The sequence below is a fragment of the Zingiber officinale genome, chromosome 2A (assembly GCF_018446385.1).
Source record: "Zingiber officinale cultivar Zhangliang chromosome 2A, Zo_v1.1, whole genome shotgun sequence".
Classification (NCBI taxonomy): Eukaryota; Viridiplantae; Streptophyta; class Magnoliopsida; order Zingiberales; family Zingiberaceae; genus Zingiber; species Zingiber officinale.
Window position 1 is genome coordinate 169479564 of NC_055988.1, and position 21063 is coordinate 169500626.

At 39.6% G+C, this 21063-nt stretch overlaps 2 protein-coding genes across 3 annotated transcripts; both read right to left on the minus strand.

The window, feature by feature from the left end:
- Positions 1–8607: 8607 nt before the first annotated feature.
- Positions 8608–10546, minus strand: LOC122040264 (probable serine/threonine-protein kinase sky1). Its single transcript, XM_042599593.1, has 4 exons — positions 10372–10546; positions 10215–10289; positions 9050–9243; positions 8608–8950 (listed from the first exon to the last, which is right to left on the minus strand). Exons 1-4 carry the CDS (start codon positions 10468–10470, stop codon positions 8812–8814), a joined length of 507 nt encoding a protein of 168 aa, XP_042455527.1. The 5' UTR covers positions 10471–10546; the 3' UTR covers positions 8608–8811.
- A 1346-nt stretch (positions 10547–11892) lies between these two features.
- LOC122043201 (calmodulin-binding receptor kinase CaMRLK-like) lies at positions 11893–14530 on the minus strand. Of its 2 annotated transcripts, XM_042603713.1 has the most exons (3): positions 13154–14530; positions 12378–13061; positions 11893–12264 (listed from the first exon to the last, which is right to left on the minus strand). In XM_042603713.1, the coding sequence occupies exons 1-2, from the start codon at positions 14415–14417 to the stop codon at positions 12403–12405; spliced, it is 1923 nt and encodes a 640-aa protein (XP_042459647.1). In that variant the 5' UTR covers positions 14418–14530; the 3' UTR covers positions 11893–12264; positions 12378–12402. The 2 variants fall into 2 exon arrangements, with proteins under 2 accessions (XP_042459647.1, XP_042459646.1); XM_042603712.1 differs by having other exon boundaries at positions 11893–13061.
- Positions 14531–21063: the final 6533 nt, after the last annotated feature.

Sequence of the window (21063 nt, forward strand, 5' to 3'; positions counted from 1 at the left end):
GCCTTCGATTTTGCCGCCAGCCTATCAGGAAGAGCCACGTGTCAATCACCGCCAGACAAAGCCTGATAGCCGACATTCCCTGACACTTGCCAAGTCCCAGAGGCATCCGTTGCGGTATAAAAAGGGAGGATTTGTCCCTTATGCAGGTACGCTCACTCATCATTTCTCACTAGTCTTTACTTTTCGTCCTTTCTCTGTGATTTCCGGGGAAAAAGTATTTGACTTGAGCGTCGGAGGGTCTGACCCGGGGACTTTTTCCCTAGTTTCTGGTCTCTAACGACTCGTGGGCTCGTCTGAGTGTGCGCAGAGCAATAGCGTCATCGTCCTGGTCATCTTTCTCCGTCATCCGCCCGTGTGAACCTTTCCAGGAGGGTACCAGGTAGATCCAACGTTTCAACGACTTTCCGTCAACGTCCCGTACATCAAGGCCCGCCTTCATTCGACTCAGCTTTCGGACGGGATCAGACGGAAAAATGGAATGACTCATCTGAAAGATCATCTTATAATACCACAAGATAAACCTGAACCCCAGCTCGTGCAGAAACAAAAGGCCACCCCACCAATGCATGAGTCTGTTCATGAACCAAATATTGCCAGTGGTAATACTACATCAAAGATCCAGAAATCTAACAAAATCCCCAAGTTCAAGGATCCATCACAGCCCTGTAAGCACGGATCCTCAAAGAGACCAGATTATACTGACTTGTATGGCTTCGCTGAGGTTCAGATGAGTTCAAAGCCTGCAAAAGATCGAGCACGCCACCATCATCGCGACAAGAATTCAGAGGTTCTTTATGGCTCTCTTCGCACTGAGGCGAAGTCGGTCGAGATGAAGTTCACATACTATAGCGATCCAAAATATGATCATTACAATATTAGAAGCAAGTATGGCCTGGATAACACTTTCCGCTACTAAATGTACTTACTGGTATGACCTTAAATTGGCTATAATGCTTAATATCTGAATTGACTACCATGCTGAGAATTTTGTAGAAAAGAGCACTAGTGGAAACTTGGTTTGCAAGATTGATTAGTGTAGTGCTCCTTTATCGCGATATGGCGATTGCTTTTGTGTAACATAATGGTCGCAGAATGATGGTGATGGTTACATAAAGGTGTATTGATATGATTATAGTAACACAGTAATCTAATCTATAATTGACCAATAAATGACGAGCATGCAATAAATGGTAATAAGAGTAGGGTTAAAAATTTGTGTATCTCCGGTTGAAGCGTCGGGCTTGCCGACTGTCTTTAGAGAATTTATTGCCGCCCACGGTGCAGAGGCTCTCTGGCAAAATCCTCCCAAGATCCGACAACCGCTCGCGCCGTTTGTAGGTGCACTCCAAGACGAACGCCGCACTCGGACTCAACCTCAGATCGCAGAAACCAAGCCTCAGAACTCGAACTCGGGAAGAAGAAAGGAGAAAGCAGAGAGCAGAGGAATGCTTTGCTTTGGAGTGATTTGAGAAAGAGCAAAGGAAGTGTATAAATACACTTCAAAACAGTGCACGCACCAAAGCGTACGTCGCTTTGCTTCCTCACGAGAACAAGACCGCGTCGCTTCGTTCATGCGGACAGAAACAGTGCGTCGCGCTGTTTTGCTTTTAGATAAACCAGGTAACCAAACCAAACTGGCAAAAACAAACCGGGCCGCCCGCAAGCGTGAGGCCCACGAGCTGGGGATTTGCACCCCCCCTGGGCGCGATGATCGCGTGCGTCGCGCCCGATTTATGGATTTCTGGCTCGAACCCTCCGAAATCACCTGATTTGGGTTCAACCCGCGCATGCGTGTAGGCCCTCTTAACATTGCTAAGCATGGATGGAAGGGCTCCATATATAAGTCCTTCCAACCTTCTTAACTTGGCAATGTGGGACTAAAAACCAAAGGAAATAGTTTGAATTAAAACTTCAACAATCCCCCACTAATTCAAATTATTTTGATCGAAAATAAAGATATGTTCTGAGGCTTGGTTGCAATGAGCTTTTAGTGAAAATACCTTCCGGTTTGAATTTTCACCTAAGTACACCAATCTTATTCACATAGGTTTGAAGAGAATTGAGTCTTGATCTTAAACCTTTTATATGTGAAGATCAATTGGTAACAACTCATCACTGGCGACGGTTGAATCCTTCTGGGTTGGTGCATTACGGCCATGCCACCGAATCTTGTTTCATAAGTGCTAAGGAGAGTTGCCTAGACCCCCCACACTGCGGCCCCACAGTTACACTTACATAGGTGAGTTCTCCAAGGATGTACTGCAAGCATCCTGTCATTAAGACCTTGAACTCATTAAGAGCTCCTAAGCTCATCCTTACTAGCAGTCAAGCATCTATCCAGGGAAGAGACTATGAGATTACATCTCAATCAATTTGATGCTTACGATTCATCCTTGTAGCTTGTTTATACCACATTGAACCTACTTCTTGGGATCTCCAATCAGATATGTTGAGTTGCTGCTATAGATGAATCCAGGACAGGCCTCAGTCTCATTCCCTTACTGGATCTCTTGATTTTCTCAGAATCAAGCCCTTTAGTGAGTGGATCAGCAATATTGTCCTTTGAACTTACAAAGTCCAATGACACCACTCCAAGAGACACTAACTCATGAATAGACTTTAATCATATTCGTACATGTCTCTTCTGTTTCTGGTTATACTTAGAGCTTCTAATCTGAGCTATTGTTGTTTGATTATCACAGTGTACTGAAATAGAAGGTATTGGCTTCATCATCAAGGAAATTTCAAAAAGAAGACCCTTCAGCCAATCATCTTCAGTTACTGTGGTATCCAGAGCACACAATTCTGCCTCAGATGTAGAACGGGTTATAATCGTCTGTTTAACAGACCTCCAAGCAACTGCACCGCCTCCAAGTGTAAAGACATAACCAGTAACGCCTTTACACTCAGCAGTGTCCGCTATCCAACTAGCATCACTATATCCCTCCAGGACTGCAGGGAATCTCCCATACCACAAGCCCAAGGATATAGTGCCTTTTAGGTATCTGAGTACTCTGTCTAATGCATCCCAATGCGTTCTGTCCGGACAGCTGGTAAACCTGCTCAATTTCGATATAGCAAAAGAAATACCAGGTCTAGAACAATTTGCTAAATACATTAGACTACCTATTATTTGTGAGTATCTTAATTGAGACACTGCCACACCACTCTTATTCTTGTGGAGAGTTTTTGAAGGATCATACGGTGTGACTACAGATTTAACTTGGCTATAGCCATATTTCTCTAATACTCTCTCAATATAGAGTGACTGAGAAATTGCTATTCCATCAGTTGATCGAGTCAACTTCAGCCCTAAAATCATGTTAGCACAACCCATATCCTTCATATCAAACTTACCACTTAAGAGGGCCTTAGTCTCATTAATAATAGAAAGGTTAGAACCAAAAAGTAGAATATCATCTACATATAAACATAAGATAATACAACTATCACCTTTCATTTTAGCATACACACATTTATCAGAGTCATTCATTTCAAAGCCAAACGATAGCATAGCACTATCAAATTTTTCGTGCCACTGCTTTGGGGCTTGCTTCAAACCATAAAGAGATTTAACTAACCTACAGAATTTATTCTCATTTCCAGAAACTACATGTCCCTCAGGCTGATCCATGTATATCTCTTCTTCAAGATCTCCATTAAGGAATGTCGTTTTGACATCCATTTGATGAACCTCAAGATGATATATAGATGCCAATGCTATCAACACTCGGATTGTAGTAATTCTAGAAACAGGAGAATAAGTGTCAAAATAGTCAATCTCTTCTTTCTGTTTAAATCCCTTAGCAACTAGGCGGGCTTTGAATTTATCTACTGACCCATCAGATTTTAGTTTTATCTTAAACACCCATTTACATCCTATAGTGTTACACCTAGGAGGTAAATCTACCAACTCCCAAGTGGCATTAGAGATAATAGAGTCCATTTCATTTTTAATGGCCTCTTTCCAGTGCTTAGCTTCAGGAGAAGCCATAGCATCTCTATATGTCACAAGGTCACCTTCTATATTATAGGTGATAAAGTCCTGACCTAAATCTGTAGACACATGTTGTCTCTTGCTTCTCCTCAGTTCTGTACACTCACTAGATTCATCTAGTCTAGAGTGACTTGAGGAAGGTATACCTTCTACGGATAATGGGGCCTCTTCGGAAGCAGGCTTATCTCTAGTAGGAATACTAGATATAGACTGAGGTGTTCTTGTCTTCATAGGAAATAAATCCTCAAAAAATGTAGATCGCGAAGTTCGACAATAGTATTTGCATCTATTCCAGAAATTTCTGATTTAATAATCAGAAATCTATATGCAATACTATTTTGAGCATAACCCAAGAAGATACCATCTATGGTCTTTGGACCAAGTTTTTTCCTTCTGTGTTCAGGTACTAGTACCTTTGCAAGGCACCCCCACACTTTAAGGTATTTCAAACTTGTCCTCCGACCTTTCCAAAACTCATATGGGCTTTTATCCCTAGACCTCATGGAGATTCTATTTAACACATGACATGCAGTGTATAGAGCTTCCCCCCACATGAAGTTGGGTAACCCAAAACTGCCTAACATGGAATTAATCATATCTTCAAGGGTTCGATTTTTTCGTTCTGCTATACCGTTGGATTGAGGACTATATGGAGCAGTTACCTCGTGAATTATACCTGTATCTTGACAAAATTTTTGAAACAGGTTCGAGGTAAACTCTCCACCCCTATCATACCTTAGTCTCTTAACAGATTTATTTGTTTGATTCTCAGCTTCAAATTTAAAAATCATAAATTTATCTAAAGCTTCATCCTTAGTTTTCAGCAAATAAACATAACAATAACGAGAGTGATCATCAATGAAGGTGATGAAATGCTTTTTATGATCTCTCGTTATTACATCATTAAACTCACAACAGTCAGTATGGATCAATTCTAAAATATCAGAATTTCTCTCAACTGATTTGAAGAGTTTTCGGGTTTGTTTATATTGCACACAAACTTCACATTTTTTCTTATCATTTATAACATGCTTAGGAATCATGTCTAGGTTCATCATCCTTTTCACGGTATTAAAATTGACATGTCCTAATCTGTCATGCCATATATCATAAGACTCAATGTTATATGAACAACCAATATCAGTAGATTTATTTAAGGTAGCATTTTCTACATTGAGTTTAAATAAACCTTCATTAAGGTAACCTTTTCCAATAAAGGTTCCTAAATGTAATATTACAACTTTATTACATTTAAAGTTCAACTCATAACCAGCACGGACTAACTTTGACCTGCTAATCAAATTCCGACGGACCGCTGGAACATGATGCACCTCATGCAGTGACAGGAGTTTTCCAGAGGTGAACCTCAGGTCAACTTGTCCTATCCCAAACACCCTGGCTGCAGAATGGTTCCCCATGGTCACGGAAGTGCCTTTAATTACCTGATAAGTAAGGAAGGCAGAGCGATCAGCACAACAGTGCACATTAGCACCTGTATCAACTAACCATTCATTAGGTTGATAGATCAAGTTTAGTTCGGGTTTGAAGGTAACAAACCTATTGCTGGTGTCGTCACTAGCAGTCACAACATTTGCTTGTGCCTTGATGTTGGACGTATTGTTTTGATTTTTTTCCTTGTCCTTCCGCTTAGGGCAGAATTTGGCATAATGTCCAATTTGTCCACATGCCCAGCACGGCTTGGTTACATTTTTCTTTTGAACCTTTGGTTTGGGTTTCATCTTGTTCTTCATTTTCTGATTTTTGAATTTTTTCTTGTCAGATGAGACTACTACATTTGCCTTTGGAATAAAATCCATAGGCATTCTTGTATCATCATTTTTATGTTGCTTCCGATGTTCTTCTTCGATATTTAAGGCAATCATTAAATCTTCTAGAGAGATTTTACCTCTCCGATGTTTAAGAGTCATGCCAAAATCTTCCCAACTCGGAGGCAATTTTTCGATGATTGATAAGACTTGAAATTTTTCAGGTAATGGCATATCTCCTTCGGCAAGACCATGAATTTGAACTTGGAATTCATGTGTCTGCTCAATTACAGATTTGCCTTCAACCATTTTGAAGTTTAGGAATTTTGCCACAGTGTACTTTTCTAAACCAGAATCTTCGGAGTTGTATTTTTTATCCAAAGATTTCCACAGCTCTTTAGTTGAAGAGGTTGAGCAGTACACATCAAATAGTACGTCTGAGAGGGTAGACAGGATCCTCCCATGGCAGAGATAATCCCTTTGCTTAAACCTTTCTATGACAGCACTACGGGCAGGTTCCTCTTCATTAGGTGAAGGAGGATCTGTTTCTATAACGGAGAATAGCCCTAGCGTAGTAAGCCAAAATTTCATCCGTTGTTGTCAACGTCTGAAGTTTTGCTCGAAAAATCTTTCGGGTCGGGCGCTAGCCTCATCAGACCCTGTTACCCTATCATTCATCATGTCTATTGATGCTACAATAAATTCTCTAAAATTGTAGTGATATGATTACAGTAACACAGTAATCTAATCTATAATTGCACCAATAAATGACGAGCATGCAATAAACGGTAATAAGAGTAGAGTTAAGAATTTGTGTATCTCCGGTTGAAGCGTCGGGCTTGCCGACTGTCTTTAGAGAATTTATTGCCGCCCACGGTGCAGAGGCTCTCCGGCAAAATCCTCCCAAGATCCGACAACCGCTCGCGCCGTTCGTAGGTGCACTCCAAGACGAACGCCGCACTCGGACTCAACCTCAGATCGCAAAAACCAAGCCTCAGAACTCAAACTCGGGAAGAAGAAAGGAGAAAGCAGAGAGCAGAGGAATGCTTTGCTTTGGAGTGATTTGAGAAGGAGCAAAGGAAGTGTATAAATACACTTTGAAACAGTGCACGCACCAAAGCGTACGTTGCTTTGCTTCCTCACGAGAACAGGACCGCGTCGCTTCGTTCACGCGGACAGAAACAGTGCGTCGCGTTGTTTTGCTTTCTCACGGGAACAGAACCAAACCAGACTGGTAAAAACAAACCAGGCAGCCCGCAAGCTGGGGATTTGCACCCCCAGCTTGCGGGCGGCCTGTTACCCTATCATTCATCATGTCTATTGATGCTACAATAAATTCTCTAAAATTGTAGTGATATGATTACAGTAACACAGTAATCTAATCTATAATTGCACCAATAAATGACGAGCATGCAATAAACGGTAATAAGAGTAGAGTTAAGAATTTGTGTATCTCCGGTTGAAGCGTCGGGCTTGCCGACTGTCTTTAGAGAATTTATTGCCGCCCACGGTACAGAGGCTCTCCGACAAAATCCTCCCAAGATCAGACAACCGCTCGCGCCGTTCGTAGGTGCACTCCAAGACGAACGCCGCACTCGGACTCAACCTCAGATTGCAGAAACCAAGCCTCAGAACTCGAACTCGGGAAGAAGAAAGGAGAAAGCAGAGAGCAGAGGAATGCTTTGCTTTGGAGTGATTTGAGAAGGAGCAAAGGAAGTGTATAAATACACTTCGAAACAGTGCACGCATCAAAGCGTACGTCGCTTTGCTTCCTCACGAGAACAGGACCGTGTCGCTTCGTTCAAGCGGACAGAAACAGTGCGTCGCGCTGTTTTGCTTTCTCACGGGAACAGAACCAAACCAGACTGGCAAAAACAAACTAGGCCGCCCGCAAGATGGGGATTTGCACCCCCCCTGCGTGCAATGATCACGTGCGTCGCGCCCGATTTATGGATTTCAGGCTCGAATCCCCCGAAATCACCTGATTTGAGTTCAGCCCGCGCATGCGTGTAGGCCCCTTTAACATTGCTAAGTATGGATGGAAGGGCTCCATATATAAGTCCTTCCAACCTTCTTAACTTGACAATGTGGGACTAAAAACCAAAGGAAATAGTTTGAATTAAAACTTCAACAAAAGGTAGGCATGCGCTTTATTGAATTGCACTTTCACTATGAGCTCTTAACAACCCTCACAAGCACCTTCATATTGAGGTACCATTTCAAGCAAGCAAGGTTTGATCCAGTAGACCAAATGAGGGTCGGGGTGGAGCTTGATCCTATGGAGATGGATTCTAATGCTCTGTTTGTTTACCTTCAAGTGCTTACGATGGAGGAGAAAACAAATTCTCAATGGAAATGGAAGAGGAAGGAAAAGGGGCACGACTTACGGCTAGACCATGAGCTTGCAGCAGCCTGGCAACGAATTGGTGGTGGCTGCCGTGAGCTATTTGTGGCCTGTCTGCAAGCAATTTGTGACTTGGCCATGAGGTCGTGATGGTTGCGAGTGGTTCACAGCCAGACCACAAGCTCTTAACGTCTTGCCCAATGGCTGCAAATTGCAGCTTGGCAACCAAGCTGCAATGTCTGCGATTTGCAGCCATGTTGCAAGCTCTCAACGACTTGATTGCGAATCTCCATCGGGTTGCAAGCTCGGGGCTGTGACAGCTGCAATTTCACAGTCGTGATGATTTTGAGTGGGATTGCTCTGAAGAATTGTTCAGCACATCGTACTAACTTAACTGATAACAAAGCATCTCGGATTCAACAGTCTGACTCCAACCAGTGTCCATATTCATTTACGTTCTAAAAAATGCCATAGTAAATATATTAATTCATTTGCGTTCTCAAAAATTAAGCAGGTGTTTGTCTTCATAAACACTTTACAATAACCAATGGACTACTGGCCCTGATACACAACTTAACCCCGCTAACAACAGGCCAAGAGAAGTGATCAAAGGAGGCATGAGACCAGACTGTAAAACAGCAACTCTAGTCTTACATAAGTGGAATTTCTAATGAAAATCATGAATGAAATTCAGATTTACTCTTTCACGGGCTTCCAAATTGGGGTTTAGGGTTTACTCTAGTCATCCTCTGCACCAGCTGCTTAGGCAGCGCTAAGCCCGCACTGTCGCCTAGCTTGCTCAGGTACCAGCTTGTTGATAAGCTCAGGCAAAGCATACAGAAGCTGCAAATGGACAATTGATATTTATTTTTTCATTGAAACATTGTGAGAAAATCCTCAAGAAAGCAGCGGAGTGCTATTTATTGTTTATCAAAAAATTACCTCTTGCTTGTTGAAGTTGAAAAGTGGAGGAAATGAGCGACCATTAGGTAGTCTTGCATTATGCTCTCGTAGTTCATCAAAAAAACATGGTACCACCCATTAGCGGCCCTCTCACGATTGCCCCACGCCATTGAGAGGGAGTTCGACAGGACCCACGTTAGCTCATCAAAGAATGGATGAATGCATGCCTCAAGCTAGATAAAGCATTAGAAGTTAAACTCATAAATTTTAAAATTGAGCATAGACAAACTTGCTTTTTGGACAATAGTGTTTTCTCTTGAAATTGGAATTAAATCCTATAAAACCAATGAATTATCAAGGCTTTATTTCCACTTCGAATGCCTAGATTTAGTGCAATAATTTTCTTATGTAACAGAAGAGCAGAATTCTGTCGGTAGAAGCCAAAAACAGAAAATAAATCTCACAGCAGTGCAACGAAGTCTTGGTGAATACTAAGGAGACGTGATGTGAGATCTATAGCTTCTGGAGGTAAATGTCTGTGAAAAACCTGCAAAATTATTGTTATGTGCAAAACACATATGATAGATTATTGCTTATCATAAATTTATTTATCATCACATTTTTCATATAACTCAATTTGTAACTTATTTATCATATGAACATCTTTGAAACATCAAATTGTGATTTTTTAGCTTGCTTATTGTTACATCTTTGACCTATTAATTTGATAAGCCTAAATCAGTTAGTTCAAAATAGTTGTCTCTCATAAACCTTCTTAACAAATGTATAATTTCCAAAGCAAGACTAGATTATGGTGTCATATCATAGCTTAGGACAATGAGGCTGCATATCTAAATACAATTATAAGTTTGCCAAGTGACAAACAGTCAAGTAATTATCAGCTGGGCATCTTATGTGCAATTTCCAAGAGCTATATATATAACGTCATCATCATCTTCCACTTCCATTATTGTTTATCAATATCAGAATTTGCTGGTCTACTTATCTTTGATAATAAGGAATTTTAAAAAAGTAGCAGTCTGCACTATTGACATACTAAAACTTTGGCACTTCCAAAATCACAAAGCTTTACTTGATGAGTAAGAGGATCAGCCTCCACAATTAGAAGAAACTATGAGTGAAAAGCTAAAACAAAGTATTTAAGACTATGAAAACATTTTTTAAAAAAAAGTTTAAAACATACCAGAAGATTTTGTGGCTTCACATCTCTATGGAAAATTCTCAAAATATTATGGATATATGACAACCCTCTAAATATCTGAAGAAAAAAAAATCCAGGTCCTTACTTGCAGAGTAATTTCAAGTTTACATGAGACTAGAAAGAAATATACCAAACAAACCTGATACATGTAAAGCTTCATGTTGACAAGTGGCATCCTCTGATAGACATTACTATAATGCTTCAAGACACGGTACATTGTTTCTGGGAAAAACTCCATGACCAGATTAAGGAACAGTTCATCCTTGTTGGTTGTGGAAAAGAAACAGTGCTTAAGAGCTATCACATTAGGATGATCCATTGAGTGAATCAATTGAAGCTCACGATATTTGCATCTTCTATCCTGCAAAACTTTCTTTATAGCCAAGTCTGCCCAGTCCAAGCATTTGTCCTAATCACAAGTAATTAGTGGAATAAAACTAGAAGGCTGAAATGGATTATGCCTGTAGACCAAGAGCAGCTTAGTTAAAAATCTACATTATTACGGCAATTAATGTAGATGGAAAATTTAAAAGGGCGTTTCCCTTTCATGATTTGAAAAAAATTGGAACGCTCTTCATTTGTGTCCATGAAAAGAATCAACTAAATATGACTTGGAAGTCTAATATTATGATAATTGAATAAATTGACTGCCTGCATTTCTTAATTCTATCAAAAGTCTCAAGATTTTTCTAAAAAAATTCAGGAAATTCTTTTGTCCATTAATGTTTTGATGATGTATGACACGGCTCCTGGACTTTGAAATGTCATAAGAAATTTGCTGACCATCAAACACAAACCACCACTAGGTGTAGAGAATGACAATTAAAAAAATTAAATTACTTTTAAGTAAATCTAAAATGCAAATAATTTGGACCTTAATGGACTAATTGGGCCCTCTGACTCAGGCGTGGAGACCCAGAAATAATTAATTGCTGGGCCCCAATCCAACTTTTAGCCTAAGAAACAGACAAGTTTTTGGATACCGATCCACATTTGCCATCCAGACTGTCACACCAAAAGAAGAAGACATTTTGTGTGGACCAGATTTAGGAATTATAAGTCAGGTCTGATTGGATTGGAGCTCCTATTCATATATTTTGTCTCTAGAATTATGGTGCTAGGTATTTAAATTATCATTTAGATATGTATAATTTGATTCCTAGTTATAATATATTATAGAAATTTGTTTACAAATAGGACGTGCAATCAAAGAATATTGTACTTCCTCGAAGTGCACGCTTTCCAACTTACCTTATGTCTAATAAAAATTTTTTATGGGATCAGATCATTCTAAAACTAATCAATAAGATTAATTGAATTTTTTTAATTATATATATATATATATATATAATAATTAAACAATCTAATTCATATATTGAATAAATTAGAATACAATTTGACTTGTGTTCTATTTTGTATATGCTCGTGTTATATAAGATGCTCGATTATACGTAACATAATTTGAAATGTTTGCGTGCAAATCTAGCCTAGGACTATGGAGACAATTTAGAGATCAAGCTCAATCGATGAAGAATTGAACAAGTGAAATCGAAAACACGTTAGTTCACTGAGACAAGCACTCACACCTTACTTTACCTGATAATGACTAGTGAGTTGGAATAATAGAAAGTGATAATAAAAAATGATTAAAAGAGCATGATTTGGTGAAATGCGCAAATTCTTTTATTATTATATTATTACTTGCTTCGTCAAGTAGTCTTCGCACCTTACAAAAAACAAAGAGGAAAAAGACGAAAGGGCGAGAGAAGAGCATGGCCATCCTACTTTTTCCATACACGAGAAAATAATTAAAGAGCAGGGAATGGTAATTTACACATGAGAAGGGAGGAAGGAGATGCCTTCGCCATTAACAAGCTATTCGCATACCAACAAATTGATGCACTGTGCTTTGGTTTGTTTGTTTATCTTCTTTTGTTCCCAGTGACTTTTACTGAAACCACTTGGATTGGTCGTCCGACAGCAACCGCCCGCTGCTTTCCGCCTTCCACCACTCGCCGCCCCTGTGGCCTGCCTTCCTCGGGCAACGTAAGACAAAAAAACAAAAAAAAACAATTGATGCAAGAATGATACAGACGGGAGGATAAAGACCGACTAAATTTTGCTAATTAAAAATGTAATTTTTACTGGAAAAAAAATCGATTTTTATGATTCAGGAGATGGAGCTGGCGGTGGCGCCGTTGCCGGAGGAGACGGAGCAGCGCAGGTCTTTGAGGAGGCCGACCACTTGCTGCATGGTGGGACGCTTCTCTGGGTTCGGTGCGGTGCAGAGATAGCCAACGCGGAAGCACTCGACCACCTCTTTCTCCTCCTTCCGGCTCGCCAAGCGCAGACGCGTGTCCAACGCCTCCGCCGCCCGGCCGTCTCGGACCAGACTCCGAGCCCAGCTCACTGCCTCCTCCGACCATCCGTCCCTCCCCGTCACAAGTTCCATCACTACCACCCCGAAGTCGTACACGTCGCCCTCCGCCGTGCCTCGGTAAACGCCACCGCCATAGTCCGCCACGCGCGGCTCGAGGTCGTCGCCGAGGAGGATGTTGGACGACAGGACGACGTGACCGTGGGCCGCGCCTCGGGCGTTGCCCACCCACCCCTGGTGGAGGAATGCCAAACCCCGCGCCACGCCGAGAGCGATGCGGTGCCTCGTCGGCCAGGCGCAAACCTCCGCCCCTCGTTTGTCCTCGACGACCGGCTGCTCCCACGTGTCGCCGCTCCAGTCCTCCACATTTGGCTGCCCCGCCGGTAGCTCGTGGAGCCACCGATGGAGGTCGCCCCTTTCCATGTATTCGTACAACGCGATCTTCTGCTTCCCTGCAATCGGTCGAATTCGACTAATTAATTAATACTAATTCCAAACGCGATCGAAATTCAACTAATTAAACTTCAAAGCTAATTTAATTCACCTGGGATGCAGTAGCCGAGGAGAGGAAGAAGGTTTGGGTGGCGAAGGCGCGCGATCTCACGAAAATAGTCGGCGGCCGAACTCTCCTCTGCATCTCCGGCGACTTCCTCCACGCGAGCCACCAAGTGCATGTCGCCGGGAAGAACCGCCCTGAATGCAGGTCCCCTCCGACTGCCCTCTGCTAGCTGCGATTCCTTCCCGAAGCCCGACGTGGCCTTCGCCAAGTCCGCGAACGTGAGCTCCATCAGCGGCTTTTCAAATAGCACCACCGGCGCCGACTGCATAGCCTCCGCCACCCACCTGACCTCCTGTGGAGCCTCCGTCTCCTTCTTCTCGCAATTATTTCCATCAATTTTCCTTCTCTTTTTTATTACGGCACACGCGACGCAGATCACCGAGGCCAAAACCACGACAATAGCGGATGCAATTCCGGCTACGAAGAGTCCCAATTTTCTCGCTCTGCTTCGCCTCTGTTTCTTCTTGTGGGATGGCTGAGGGGCAGTTGGAGAAGAGGAAGAACGTCGTCCTGTGCTAGCGGAGGGAAGAAACTTAAGCGATCCTGACTCAATAAAAGCCGACACCCCGAACTTCTTCTCCACCTCCGGCTGCACCTCGCCGGTCAACTTATTCCACGAAACGTTTAAGTAATCGAACCCTTCGACAAATAACGGAAATTCATCGGGGAAAACTCCGCTCATGTTATTCCGCGACAAGTCCAAATGCTTCAGATTTCTCAGCTTCGCCAGGCCTAGTGGGACGACGGCGAGGCTGTTTCTCGACAGGTCGAGGACCTCCAAGCTTGGCATGGTGTCGAGGCCTGCGGCGCTGCTAAATCGGTTTCCGGAAAAGTTAAGAGATCTGATAAGCGTCGGCGAGTGGCCGAAACGCAGCGCTCCGCCGAATCGGTTGGCTGCGAAGTTGACATCGAGGAGGTTGGGGGTGGACCAAAAGCCGCCGGGAACGGAACCGTGGAGGGCGTTGCCGGAGAGGTCGATGGTGCGAAGGGCCGAGACGTTGCGGAGGTAGGCCCAGGAGATGGTACCTGTGAGGTTTTTGGAAGGGAGGAGAAGGGAGCAGCCGCCGCCGCCGCCGCCGCCGCCGCCGGGGGCTGCGGTGGCGTTGGGAGAGGGGAGTCGGAAACCGGAGATATAGCGGAAAGCCTTGGCGATGAAGAGGCGGTCGGATGCAGTGCATGAGCAAGAGGCGGGCGGAGGGTTCAGGAGGAATCCGAGGAGGAAGAGGATTGGGTAGAAAGGCGGCGCCATGTCCCCGGCGTGTCGCAGTGCGTGGTGGCGTCGACTTGGAGGCGTCGATCGTAGAAGTAGATAGAGAGAGAGAGAGAGAGAGGAAACGACAAAATAGCAGTGCGAGTGTTGGAGGTGTAGCAATGGGGTTAGTTAATTAAATTGGATACAAGTGAGTGGGTTAATGTAACTACTACGTAATTAAGCAAGACTCGACGGTAGCGGTGGACGACTCCAATGAGACTTCTTTGGTTCATAAGAATAAAACATTTTATTTTTCCACCAAAAAACAATTTTACACATATATTTTCATCAAAATAACAATTATTCACCACGAGTTTATTACTTACGTCAGTTATCTATTGTTTCTTTAAAATTATATTTATAAATTTCCATCTAGCTCCCTAATAAATATGTTATTTTTATATTATTATTATTATTATTATTATTATTATTATTATTATTATTATTATAATAGGAGGATCCAACTATCTGATAAATTATGTAAAATACCTTTAATTCTATGTATTTTCTATCCGGTAATATTTTACCCCTTGTTTATAAAATAATATTTAATTTTTTTTTATCAAAAGTCAAATGTAAGAAATCTTATAAAGATAATTATGTCCTCCTCTGTTTTATCATTTTAAGAAAAAAAATATATTGGATTGATTATTATATTTTTCGATAACAATTCTAATAAAATTTATACATACATTATTATAGAAAAAATAGAAAAACATCAACTTTGAAATAAGATAAACAACTATAAACCCATTCCACCATACTCATAAAATAAAAAAAATATAAATGGATGAATCAAATTCACTTCTAATTCATTGTATGTTATATTTGTTGATAAGAAAGAGATTTTTAATCATAAATTAAATTTTATTTTATCTTCATTTTTATGAGAATTTTTATCAAATGATATAATAGTTAATTCGGTCAAATTTTTTCCTTTATTATTATTGAAAAATCATAAATAAAATAAGAAGACTAGAGTATAATTGTCCTTTAAGATTTTTCACATTTAATTTTTTTGTTGAGGATTAAATGTTATTTTTTTATTTTTTAAATATATAGGGGTAAAATAATACTGGATAAAAAAAATACACGGACATTAAACATATGTTAAATTCAGTTAATTTTTGTTAAAAAAAAAAGTTTATAAAAAAAGTTTTGTTAAAAAAAAAATGATAAATTCAGTTAATTTTGAATGATGGATTTGGTTATAAAATTTTTTTATTGACTATCAAAATAAATAGAAAAATGATTACAATGGACGGATAAGAAATTTAGCATCCGTTAATTATATGCCCTATTTAAAAAAAAATCTATAAATTTATAATAATTGGATATTGAATTATGATTATCTAGATGATAACTTAGATATTCTAAACCTGGGAGAAAAATAAAATAAAAAAAAATCAGTACTTATAGGTTAGATGTCCAGAAGATAAATAAAATTTATTGGAGGACAAATAAAAAAAAAAAGCTTTTATGTTTTTTGACAGCCCCTTGATGATCCTGTTTTTTTTTTTTTTTTTTTGTCATTTAAACATGTATTGTATTTGATAAACGATCATGCCTGTTTTTTTTTCACTCTAGGAATAGCAATGATAAGTATAATATTTTAGGATTATAGTGCAGCATAAGGATATTAAGTTGTTATTTAGGTATTTATAATTTAATCTTTAATTATAATATACTCGTAGAGATTTTTTTTTATAAATAGAATGTACAATCATGTAATACTCGGCTGCTGGACCATCGGTGAGTGTTTTTAAATGGATAAATTTGTATACAATTCTTAATCATAAATTCATTTTTGTATACAGTCTCTATCTATAAAAATCTTTATTTCCACTCCCTAGTCAAATATATATTACCTAATTACCCAGAATACTTTTCGGTATAAAAAGTGTTGAAAAATATAAACTAGATTAATTAAGTATTTAATATTATGTGCATGAATACTTTTGGAGGATTCATGAATGACTCTTTGGATGATGCATGTATATCATTTAATATTGGTTCATGTATTTATGTAGATACATCTTGGGTATACCCTAAAAAAATACCCTATAGATTTAACAATTTAGACATGAAGAAAATATGAAGAAGTAGTTTCCTCCCATTTTGAGTGTTATAGTTTTTTTTGATTTTTACTCTTCATCTTCTAACAAAGTGGTATCAAAGCCACCATTTGTGTTTGGAGACAAAGCTTGAAGAAGATGTCGAATGGAACCCCATTTGTTGTTCCATCTCTCATCAAGGAAAATTATGATAATTGGTGCATAAGAATGAAGGCTTTGCTTGGATCATATGAAGCTTGGGATCCTGTGGAGAATGACGTTGATGAAAATGTGGCATCCGCCAAGAAGAAGGACCAAAAGGCGCTCACCCTCATCCATTAAAGTTTGGATGAAAAGATGTTCGAGAAAGTTGCTGCGGCAACTACTTCCAAGCAAGCATGGGAAACTCTTCAAGCTTCATTTAAAGGTGTTGATAAAGTGAAGAAGGTACGTCTCCAAACATTGAGAGGAGAGTTTGAATCTCTACGCATGAAGGATTCCGAATCCATTTCAGATTATTTTTCAAGAGTATTGGCTTTCACTAATCAATTGAAAAGATATGGAGATGATATGAAAGATGATCGTATTGTTGGAAAAATTTTGAGATCTTTGGATCCAAAATTTAATTATATCGTGGTTGCCATCGAAGAGTCTAAAGATCTAGACACCATGACCGTTGATGAACTTGCCGGATCTTTACAAGCACATGAAGAAAGATTGATAAAACTAGTTCAAGAATCGGTTGAACAAGCTTTGAAAGCAAAGCTATCATTGAAGGACACATTCCAAGGCACATCCCAAAGAGGCCACGGACGTGGAGGATCTCGAGGGCAAGGCCAAGGTCGAGGTCGTGGTCATGGAAGAGGTGGACGAGGTGACAAAAACACCTCATATAATAATGAGAGGAGTCAAAACTTCAATCAAAGAAGAAGTCGTGGAAAAGGTAGAAGTCGTGGAGGCCATCAAATGAGGTATGACAAATCTGAAGTTGAGTGTTTTACTTGTCATTGTCTTGGCCACTATTCTTGGGAATGTAGAAATAATATGGAGGAGACAAATAATTTTGAGGAGCGCAATGATGCAAAAGAAGATTTGGGTCATACTTTGCTTCTAGCTTGCAAAAATGATCAAGATGAGAATGAGAGCACATGGTATCTTGATTCCGGTGCAAGTAACCACATTTGCGGAAGGAGAAATTTGTTCGTGGAACTTGATGAATCAACCGATGGAGATATAACTTTTGGCGACTCTTCGAAAGTTCAAGTGAAAGGAAAAGGTACGATTTTGATTCGTTCAAAAGATGGAAGTCATCAATTAATTTCCAATGTGTTTTATGCGCCGGCCATGAAAAGTAACATTTTGAGTTTGGGCCAATTATTGGAAAAGAATTATAATATTCATCTAAAAGATAAATACTTGACATTGAAAGATGAAAGTGGAAGATTGCTTGCTAAGGTGCCCATGACAAAGAACCGAATGTTTTTGCTAAATATTCAAAGTGATGTTCCTATGTGTTTGAAATCTTGTTTCAAAGATTCATCTTGGCTATGGCACATGAGATTTGGGCATTTGAACTTCGATGGGCTGAAAATGATGAGCAAAGGAAGAATGGTGAAAGGATTGCCTCCCATAAACCATCCTAATCAACTTTGTGAAGGATGTCTTCTTGGCAAGCAAGCGAGAAAAGGTTTTCCCAAGGAGTCTTTAACAAGGGCTCAACATCCATTGGAGTTGATACACTCGGATGTGTGTGGACCAATCAAGCCATCATCACTTGGTGAGAATAATTACTTTGTGCTTTTCATTGATGACTATTCTCGGAAAACTTGGGTGCATTTTTTGAAGGTAAAATCGGAGGTGTTTGGAACCTTCAAAAGGTTCAAATTAATGGTGGAGAAACATAGTGGCTATCAAATAAAAGCTCTTCGGTCTGATAGAGGTGGAGAATTCACATCTAATGAATTCAAGGTTTTCTGTGAAGAAAATGACATTCATCGAACCATGACGACTCCATACTCACCACAACAAAATGGAGTAGCAGAGAGGAAGAACCGAACTATTCTCAACATGGTAAGGAGTATGTTAAAGAGTAAGAATATGCCAAATAAATATTGGGTCAAAGCTGTCTCTTGTGCAGTATACTTGATGAATCGATGTCACACCAAAAGTGTTCATGGTATGACACCTCAAGAAGCTTGGAGTGGATACAAGCCAAGTGTTTCACACTTGAGGGTTTTTGGAAGCATTGCCTACACACATGTTCATGATGGGAAAAGAACAAAGCTTGATGATAAAAGTGCAAAGTATCTCTTCATCGGCTATGATCAAAGCTCTAAAGGGTACAAGTTGTATAATCCAATCAATGGGAAGATTGTCATAAGCAGAGATGTGGAGTTCGATGAAGCAGGTGTTTGGGAGTGGAGTACTACAAAGAAAGAGAGGGGATATAGTTCTTTCCTTGACGATGATGAGGGGGAAGAAGGCATGGCACCACCTAATACTCCACCACCAACACCACCGCCACAAGATTCACAAACAAATGAAGCAAGCTCAAGTGAAGGGCTTCAAAGATTCAGAAGTTTGAGTGACATTTATGATGCCACTGAAGAGGTAAATGTTGGTGATTTTACTCAATTTTGCTTACTAGCAGAAACTGAGCCTATAAGTTATGATGATGCCGCTCATGATAAAAAATGGAGAAATGCCATGAATAAAGAAATCAAGGCAATTACAAAGAATGATACATGGGAGCTAGTATCATTACCGAATGGAAAGAACACAATTGGTGTGAAGTGGGTGTACAAAATAAAGAGAAATGCGCAAGGCGAGGTTGAAAAATACAAAGCAAGATTGGTTGTCAAGGGTATAAGCAAAAGGCCGGAATTGACTATGATGAGGTATTTGCACCTGTTGCTTGTCTTGAAACAATTCGATTGATCATTTCTATTGCAGCTCAAAACTGTTGGAGAATCCATCAAATGGATGTAAAATCCGCATTTTTAAATGGAGACTTGGAGAAAGAAGTCTATATTGATCAACCTTTGGGTTATGTAGTGCCTAACGAAGAAAATAAAGTGCTAAAATTGAAGAAGACTCTCTATGGCTTGAAGCAAGCCCCTCGTGCTTGGAATAGTAGAATTGATAAATATTTTCAAGCAAATGGTTTTATCAAGTGTCCACACGAACATGCTCTCTATGCAAGGAATGATAAAAATGGTGATATGTTACTTGTTTGCTTGTATGTGGATGACTTAATTTTTACAGGGAACAATCCAAAGATGTTTGAAGATTTCAAGAGAGCTATGACAAAGGAGTTTGAGATGACGGATATTGGCATAATGTCCTACTATCTTGGGATTGAAGTGAAGCAACGAGATGATGACATATTTATTTCTCAAGAAAGATATGCTAAAGAAATTCTCAAGAAATTTGATATGAATAATTGTAAGCCGGTCGGGACACCCGTGGAGTGTGGAATCAAGCCATACAAAAATCAAGATGGTGAAAAAGTTGATCCAACTTTATTCAAGAGTCTTGTTGGAAGCTTGAGGTATTTAACCTGTACTAGACCGGATATTCTTTTTGGCATTGGACTTGTGAGTCGTTACATGGAAGCTCCTACTACTTCACATTTGAAAATTGCCAAAAGAATTCTTCGCTACATCAAAGGTACAATTAATTATGGTATCTTGTATGCTTTCTCGGACAACTTTATGCTTGTTGGCTATTGTGATAGTGATTGGGCCGGAGATATTGATAGTCGAAAAAGTACTACTGGGTTTGTTTTCTTTATGGGAAATTCAGCTTTTACTTGGAATTCTAATAAGCAACCTATTGTGACTCTTTCTACTTGTGAGGCGTAGTATGTACCTGCTACTTCTTGTGTTTGCCATGCTATTTGGCTAAGGAGTTTGTTGAAAGAATTGAATCTGTCACAAGAAGATCCAACGGAGATTTATGTTGATAATAAATCTGCAATTGCATTGGCCAAGAATCCGGTGTTTCATGAAAGAAGCAAGCATATTGATACAAGGTATCATTTTATTCGAGATTGTATATCGAAGGAAGAAGTGAAGCTTGAATACGTGAAGTCACAAGATCAAGTTGCCGATATCTTCACGAAACCGTTGAAATTTGATGATTTCAAGAAGCTACGTTTTTTACTTGGAGTAATAAATCTAGTTTAAAAGGGGATGTTGAAAAATATAAACTAGATTAATTAAGTATTTAATATTGTGTGCATGAATACTTTTGGAGGATTCATGAATAACTCTTTGGATGATGCATGTATATCATTTAATATTGATTCATGTATTTATGTAGATACATCTTGGGTATACCCTATAAATACCTTATAGATTTAACAATTTAGACATGAAGAAAATATGAAGAAGTAGTTTCCTCCCATTTTGAGTGTTATAGTTTTTTTTTTGGTTTTTACTCTTCATCTTCTAACAAAAAGTCTAAAAATCAATATATTTCCTTTTAAATTTAGTACATTAAATTAGAATTTATTATATTTTCTATTAAATTGAGTACGATCCTTTTTTCATCTCAATTGGATGGAAAATATACTAGATTTTCTTTAA